Raw genomic sequence first — 8,840 nt, 5'->3', positions numbered from 1 at the left:
CTTTGTATGGGTAGGCATAACGTGCAGTATGCAATATGTACCGCCCACACTGCCATTACTAGACACGAAGGAAAAGCAAACGACCAAGAAGCAAATACTACAAATCTACTGAAACGCGCTCAACGTACGTTTCATTTCGACACCGGAGCGTCATCAACAAATGTGAATTCCGCGTAATGCACATTGTTGCAAAGTGCGATTTTCCCACTTTGCAACAAGTACGCGCGTACGCATGCAGTGAGACGTCCTGCCGTGCCAGTTTCCGGTGCCGTGTGTTCAGGCTTTAGTGGCAGCTTATGGTCAGTGGCGTGTGGCGCAAATGATGACTAGTGGTCGGACGAGTGCGCATTCGAGTTTGAAACAGCGCGCGAAGCAGATCGCTTTGCGGTTACGGTCGTGTGCGTACAAGAATCTTAAGACACATATCGTTAGTGAAATTGAGGTGATGTCAAAGGATAGTTTTAGACTGAGTCGGCTGGGGGTCCTGGCACCCGCTGCGCTCTCCGTGTGCATGGACGCTTCGGTGTTGGCAGTGCCAGCCGCCGGCGCTATCGTTTCCACAGTCCTGAAGGAACTCAGCAAAGCATTTATGCTTAAGAAGTGAGTGATTCTTCTTCTTTGTAATACTCTTGATCCGATTTGTGTGATAGAGTCACAATGTAACTAACGTAGTGTGCATGATTCCTTTTTTTACTCTCTCACTCTCACTCAGAACCAAATCTTTTGCTGGCAGGCTGATATCACTGGCGAACTAACAGCTATGGCATAGTATTTTGGTCCGTATTTTTGCATAAGTATGGTCGTATGATGTGTATTATATTGTAAAAAAGCACCACGAAAATTCCGTACTTTAACTTCCGTAATTTACAGACAGAGCTTCGTAAAACAGGTGCGCTACCTGTTTTGGGAAGGTTCTTTAAATTCGGTTGTATTGCTATTTGGCTACGAGTTTCTGTTTTTGTTTTAACCTTTTAAGTAGACAAAAATGAAAAATTTTGTAAATGTTTAATTTGCTTTTAATGAAGTTACGGTAAACTTCATTAAAAGCAAATTAAACAGTAACTCATATAAATTATGCTCTTGTAGAGACAGTATAATTTTTAGGTTTAAAATATGAAGCAAGATTAAATGAATAAAAACAATCTTATGCATATAAATCACTTTGTCACATTGTAATGTTGCTGTGATATTTTAATTCAGGCAAAGGAAAATAACAAGCCAAAGCTTTTCCTGCGCTCGCGCATGAAAAAGCGCGTTAATGACGCGCAGATTTGTTTGTAAACAAAGTGCGTAAGATATTATAAGAACATTATGGTAATGGACTTTTAAATACTTATAGCCGCTTACCTACCTACGTAATTTTTTTTTCTTTAAATAATGCTCTAGCTTACATTTAGTAATATATTATACTTATAAGACTACATTTTTGTAAAATTACATTATGGTAGTTTGGTACAATAAGTTATAATGAAGGTACTTTACCACTTTCACCACTACTACCCCTAGATGAATATCATTTCATTATTTTATCGCTGGGAAAATCTAGGTTTATATAATGAATGATAATAAAGCTGGTTTCATATAAACATATATAAGTCAACAAAAGTTCCACTTACTAAGTTTTGTCATAAACTCGTTAAGAGATGAATCATTGATATGTATGTAGGTATTGTGATTCAATATTACAGAATTCAATTTATTATTAGGTGGGTAGCTAAGTAAATATTTAGTAACTTATGTTTATTCTTAAGACTTTTAGGTGTAGGTACTTCGTTGGTTATGTACTCTATCTCTTTTCTCTATCGTAAGCCTTATTACCGACTTACTTGCTGACTTGACTCCTTTTCGTTATCAATTTATAATAAATGGTGATTAGCACAATAATTGTGTGTGTGATCATCATATTGTAACAGTGGCAATTTTTGTAATATCGTGAGTAGGCGGAAGGAGCATGAAAATTTAAATAAACCCTCCAGAAGTACTAGAAAATCAAATCGTTTAGTGGCACATCTTTGCTGATAGAATGGTTACTAGCCACTGACGAAGCTTTCCTGGTAGAATGGTTACTAGCCACGGCCGAAGCCTTCCACCAGACCAAACCAAAGACAACCTAGAAATCATAAATTTCCAAATTGTCCCTGCAATGCTGCCAAGAATAGAAACCACGAAACCAGTCTTTTATAAAACTACATGCCAGGGAGTCATCAAAACGTAACAATGAAACTGCTAGTAGCTTTATTAAAAGAAGATATGTAAAGCATGCATTGTATATGTATGTATATGTTAATCCTAAGCTGGTATAAATAATACGATCATGCAACTATAATGAGTGGCTTGTTTAATGAATTACACAAAACAAACACGTAGACATCTCCTTATAAATTGATTAATGAATTTTTCATGATAACAGTAAGTGTTAATTATTTGAAACTTCTGAGCTAACCATCGAGCTTGATAGTTAAATTAAGTTACTTCTTTGTCGTTTCCGTCTAAGAAGACATTTTTGGTAGACAGGGACGGATGTTCAAAAAAAACATAACTGAGACGCGAAACAAGTCGCAGGAAAAAACTAGTTTTTTTTTTTCTGTAGTGTAGCTAGTTTTTTCATAACTGTGTATTTAATTTTTATTTAGAAATTACATTAATGACTTTTTGATTTTGAAAACAAAAAATATTTATTCACTAATACTGTATCGTATTTTGTTGTTGCAATAAATTCAACACAAACTCTACGCACGATTCAAGTAAAACAAGAGTTTTGCAACTATTAACCATTCAATGGTGGACGTGTTTAGAATTTAAATTAATCTTCGGTTGTAGAGGGGACCCCTAGTGAATGCTGCTTTTTAAGGCATGGTTCAAAGTGGAATTAAACATTTTTAGTCCATACGACCCAAAGGTACTTAATATTATAAATGAGAAAATGTAGTTCTTGATTTATCGTGCAAAATGTCGAAAAAAATACCCGAGGACGGACCCCTCGGTGTTAGAGTCTGACTCGCACTTGGTCGGTTTTTTTTAATAAAACTAGAAAAATGATCTTTTAAACCTGTTTTAAACAAATTAAAACGTGCAATATTTAATTATGAACAGTCTGTTAATTCAAAAGAATATCGACTTTATGAGTAGATGTTTAATTTTTTTTTTATTGGAAGGTTTTGTATATATTTTTAACACAGAAAATAACTAAATATAATGCAGTCTAGATGAAATTATTAACATGATTAATATTCGTTCGTTTGCAAGACGCCTATATTTTTTAGACTCTATTGCAATCCAAAGGTTTGCTCTAGGTGCCGTATTCATTATAAGTGTAACCAATTAATGTGACGAAACGGTATGACGAAATAAACGGTGACAACTACCTGACTTCCTAATGCGGTGTCAGTGGGTAAGATGTGTTTTCTGACGAAACTCGGCCGGAGGTCGCACTGGAGGTGCCACCAAGGCCACTCGGCCTCTTGCATCCATCACTTGAGGTCCTCTTAGGCGCAGTGGTGAGCGCAGTGCTCTTAGAAGTAAGAGGACTTTAGGATCCGGGTTTAAACTCCAGCAATAACTAATGTGAAATCTAACCTATATTATTATTAATCTATACTAATAAATGAAATTGACGTGAATGTTTGTTTGACGGGTCTATTTTGACGGGAAAAACAGTAGTTTTTCACAGTAAAGTAGAGGACCAAGGAAAAACATAGGCTACTTTTTTAACCAACTTTAAAAAATGTAACAGTTTTTGTGTTTTTCTACCTATATGCACTGATATCCCCGAGATCTCTGAATCGATTTGCGTATTTTTTTATCGATAGAGGAACTTTGGGACATTGCTCCATAAAAATTTGTATTCCAACTCCTCAATCCTGATGCTGGAGGGGATCTGACCAATCCACGCGGGCGAAGCTGCGGGCATCATCTAGTTAATCTATATAACGAAAAGACTATGAAAAGACTTGTACTGACAGACTGATCTATCTATCAGCCTAAATAAGTACCAGTTATGTAATTACAGTACGCGATTGGTGCAGATGGCAATCGGGGTGTGAGGCGGGGGGTTGCCCCGCACACCCGCACGTCACCCTATCCCGCACTGGGTTAGCGCCGGGGCTGTGCGGGTGTGTGTGGCGTTCCCCCCCGATTATCATATTGACCTGTCGCGTACTAAGGTACTAATATAACAACAATGATAAAAGATGCCGTTAAACACAAAATAAGCCTATTATTCGTTGTGTACAAAAGGTTATGAGGTGTAAGGGCATCTCATTAATTTTAAGTAGGTAATAGAAATGTTGGTGGCTTATTTTGAATCTATTAATATATTTATGTATGTATAGCTCCAATAAATTAATGTACTTGACACATTTTTAATAAATTAGTTCTTACAAGGTTTGAAATAATTAACATTTGATCTTTTTAATAGGCTTTTTTAATTATAAATCTTTTCGTAACGGTTTTAATAAACAGATTTTAATTTTATTTATCTACCTACAATTTGTAATTATATTACCATATTCAAATGCTTAGTGCGGTTTTAGACCTCCTTCTATTGACAATTCAGATTTTAAACTTTACCTCTATTTATATTTCGATGTTTTACCCGCATTACTTATATTGAACTTATATAACAATACTTAGGTAGATTGAAAATATTGCGACTGTGGATATTATAATATTAACTAAGTATGGATTTTAATGATATTACATTATATTATAATATATGTTATAAAGAAGTAAATACATTGCATACGTATCTAAGACGTACGTAAGACTTAAATACTTGGGTCACATTTTGTATACTTAGCGCTATCTCCTCCACTCTTAAGTTGATTTCAAACTACGGAATATAACTAATATAAAATATAAATGTCGCTCACCCTACTTTTAAATGTCACTGTTCACACTTAGATGTAATATAATATAAGCAATATTTATATAGTATATTATATTTCCGTAGTTTGAAGGCAACTTTACGCGTTTTGTAACTGTCGTATTACTGGGCACGCATTTACATGAAGCATTTTTACGCCGTGTACTTAAATACGAACGAAAAATGTCAAACTAATAATGATGTCATACATGGATTTGCAAAGTATTCACACGCGCTAATTTCACTGTCATTATTACTATTGTTACAAAATGTCATTGGCCTGAGCTCCGAAGTTACCACACTCGCGGCGAAAGAAAACGTGCATAAAACGCAGTGATCACATCTTTGATTGCAATTCACTTTTTTCATGACGCTGAGTAATTAAGAGTTTTTTGCCCATGAATTATTTATTATTTGGGTAACCATCTAAAGAAAGATTGTTCGAGGACATAAAAAACGTCATACGTAATTTAAATCAACTTCAAATCAGCAAAACTAGCAAATAATGAATCCAATTACATTTGCTTAGAAAAAAAAAATCTAAATAATATGTGTTATATAAACGCTGAGATAAGACATCGATAGATCGATAAAAATAAAAATAAAAAATAAAAATAAAAAAGCCTTTTATTTCTTCACAAATATTTTTTACAATAGAGATTATTAAATATAACTTGGAGTACTAACTAGATGAATTAAAGTAAATAATTTAAATATCTTAACTTTAGTAGGTACAATAATATTTTTATGAAGAACCCTTTTCAGGTCAAGGCCTCCTCCAGAGAACTCCATTTTGCTCTGTCTTTGGCTTTGAGCATCCAGTTTGGTCCCGCCACTTTTTTTATGTCATCGTCGCAACAATAATGCGGCCTTCCTCTACCACGTGTGCCTTTGGGGCCTGGCCAGCTCGTTACTCTCTTTGTCCACCGCTAGCAAGAGCTAACTTATATTGGAAATAAAAAAAAACATGAAACTTACAGGTTTTTGGACGGTGGATCCCCGGAAGTGTGGAAACCCTATAACTGTTCGAATTAACTCATTAAATTCCAATATGGTGCGACGAGACGGCACATTTCTCATATTGAACCTAGCTGATGACCCTGGAGTTGCTTCTGTTTTGTCAATATTGAACATGAGCAACCTCCAAAAATGCGTAGTGACTCAATTATTTCCGTATAGGTTTCCTGAATACTTTAGTACCAAAACCTACAACAATGAAGGGCAATAAAATAGTTTTCCGCTGGCGGAATTACTATTAGTGAAGTTAGCTGGTCAAGAATTCGGTTCGTAGGTTAGAGCTGTTTAAACTAGTTAGATTTGAAAATATTACCTGACTCAATATATTATAAAAGTGCAAATATGATTGTTTTGTGTTTCTCAGATTACTAACTAATCTACTAACTACTTATTAAAATAAAAATAAAGGTTAAGTATATGATGGAATAATTCATTATTACAAAATGCTTAAGTTTAGGTAGAATGTGGTCCAGAATGAAATTTGGGCACCCCAACACCACAGTCATTAAGAGACCAAGAAGTGAGGTTTCAGATCTAACCCATTTAAAAAATGGAGACACTTTGGACCCTCCTAATGAGTAGGGTTTCTTGGGTACAACTTTTTTTTTTACGTGGGTATAAATATATCCAAAATAGTCCGTTCCGCGATTTTCTGTAATCGAATTCGATTTCGAATTCTGTAATCTCAAGGCAATAGATATATCTCAAGGTTATCTAATGCCGAAATTAATGTTTTCCGTAATTTAGCCGTAAAAGATGTATACGATAAATGTAATACTATATGCTGTGTGTCAACACCAATGTAATTTACATTTGATAGACATGACCAACGTTTTGAGTCGATTACAAACAACTGCCAGGCATCGTCAAGGTCTGCATCCATACGTAGTCGAAATTCCTCGAACACGTACGAAGCGATTTGCTTCCTCTTTTCTAATCCGAACTGCCAGGATGTAGAACGCCCTTCCGGCAGCAGTTTTCCCTTCCACCTATAATATGGGTACCTTCAAGTCAAGAGTGAATAGGCAACTTCTAGGCAAGCGCGCTCCATCTTAGGCTGCATCATCAATTGCTAGCGAGTCTGATTGCAGCCAAGCGCTAGTCTATATAATTTTAAAAAAAAACTTCGGGTTCCCCATACGCGGGCCATGTCATCTCTCAAAAGTTTTTTTTTTTTTTTAATTCAGATACAAGTTAGCCCTTGACTGTAATCCTATCTAGTGGTAAGTGATAATGCAGTCTAAGATGGAAGCGGGCTAACCTGGAAGATAGGTACATGGAAATTTTAATTAAACCCATTTTACACGGCTAAATCGCTTAGCGGCACAGTTTAGGGCGATATCTAGCCACGGCTGAACTCTCCCAGCAGACCCAGACCAGAGAAAGTTTAGGAATTGTAAAATTTCAAATTTGCCCCTCCGGCAATCAAACCCAGGGTCTCCCATTAATAAGATTACAGGGTTCAATGGGTTCATCACTATGCCAGGGAGGTCCTCAAAAATGATTGTCTAATTGCTCGACTGGGCACATCCTTCGCTCAATCACCTCACAAATATTTCTTACTATTGCAAATACACCTGACAAGCATCCTACTCCTGATATTCTGCATTTACCTTATTCTCTTGAAGGTAATTTTTGAGGATAGTTTGTTTCCCTTCTTCCGCGAGTGAATTGCACAGAATATATTTTTTTACTAAGTATACAAGCATACATTTGGCTGCAATCACACCATATAACTAGTAAGTGATGATGTAGCGCCTGTCTAGAAGGAATCCTAAAAATCATCCACACCCAGAATGCACCTATTTTCTTATCGACAAATGAAAATGAGCCTTCATTGAAAATGAGCATTTGGATACAGTTAGGTATACAATAACGCTTGCAAAGTAACAAAAGAATAATAAAAACTAAATAGGTACCTAACATACTATTATCTAATAACCCATGAAATAACTGTGACATATAGATAAAAGTATAAAGTGATAAGTATTTCACAATCTAGGTACTAAACATAGCCATTGCCTTGTAAGTTTATTGCTCTTTGTGACGGTACCGTGGCGCCTTTAGTCCAATAAGTTTTAAATAATTTTCGTTACATTGTTTTCCATGAGCAACTATCATCATCATGATCAACTCATCGCCGGCACACTGAGTACTTAGTAGCCTCCTCCTTCTCTCAGAATAAATACTCGTAGGTTTGGTTAGTCCACCAGATAGTAGGTACTTAATTAAAATTTCAATTTTCCACTTCATACTTGCAAGGCAACGTCAAGGTCTGCATCCATACGTATCACAGATTTAGGAAAATCTCAGGAGTTCTGTGATACGCATAATTCGCGACAGGTCGAGATGACAATCGGGGTATGAGGCGGGGGGACGCCCCGCACACTCGCACGTAACCCGCGTTATCCCGCACGAATAAATAATTTTACGAAGCCTTGGATTAGAATTTAGGTATTAAGATAGAATTTAGATACTTATAGATGAGAACTAGATACCTATATCCGGAACTACATATTTGATCTCTTTATGTACCTACATACTTACGCCTTTTCCTACAACAATATGATGTATCACGTAGGTATTGATATGGAACGGGAGGTGGAATTATACATCACATACCTATCTAATTTAAATATATTTATGTATTTTGATCTTACTTGTATTTTCTTCATAATAATATATATCTATCGATGGCAATGTGGGAGCAGATATTTCTCGATGAACAGTTGCGTCAACCGGTTTTGCGATGTAAATAATCACGCGTGGCACGCAAACGAGAAAATTGGTTTACATAATCTGTGTGTGTATTTGTTTATCTTTTCTTTTAAAATAATACTAGATGATACCCGCGATTTTATCCGTGTTGACTGTGGAGTTACGTTTTGAAAAATCCTGTGGAAACTCTTTAATTAAATAATTGTACATCTAGTAAATGCTCCTAATGCAATAGATACAT

At 35.8% G+C, this 8,840-nt stretch overlaps 1 protein-coding gene across 1 annotated transcript in view; it reads left to right on the top strand.

The window, feature by feature from the left end:
- Nucleotides 1-320: 320 nt before the first annotated feature.
- LOC123880730 (tyrosine-protein phosphatase corkscrew-like) overlaps nt 321-8,840 on the top strand; it is a 38,996-nt gene continuing 30,476 nt past the window's right edge. Inside the window, exon 1 of the mRNA XM_045929029.1 lies at nt 321-600. Coding sequence (XP_045784985.1) covers nt 323-600 — 278 coding nt within the window. The 5' untranslated portion in view covers nt 321-322. The remainder of the gene's footprint in view (nt 601-8,840) is intronic.

This window comes from Maniola jurtina, chromosome Z (assembly GCF_905333055.1).
Source record: "Maniola jurtina chromosome Z, ilManJurt1.1, whole genome shotgun sequence".
In the NCBI taxonomy this organism is placed as follows: Eukaryota; Metazoa; Arthropoda; class Insecta; order Lepidoptera; family Nymphalidae; genus Maniola; species Maniola jurtina.
The sequence above is the reverse complement of the archived record's forward strand: the minus strand, read 5'-3'. Positions and strand labels throughout refer to the sequence as shown.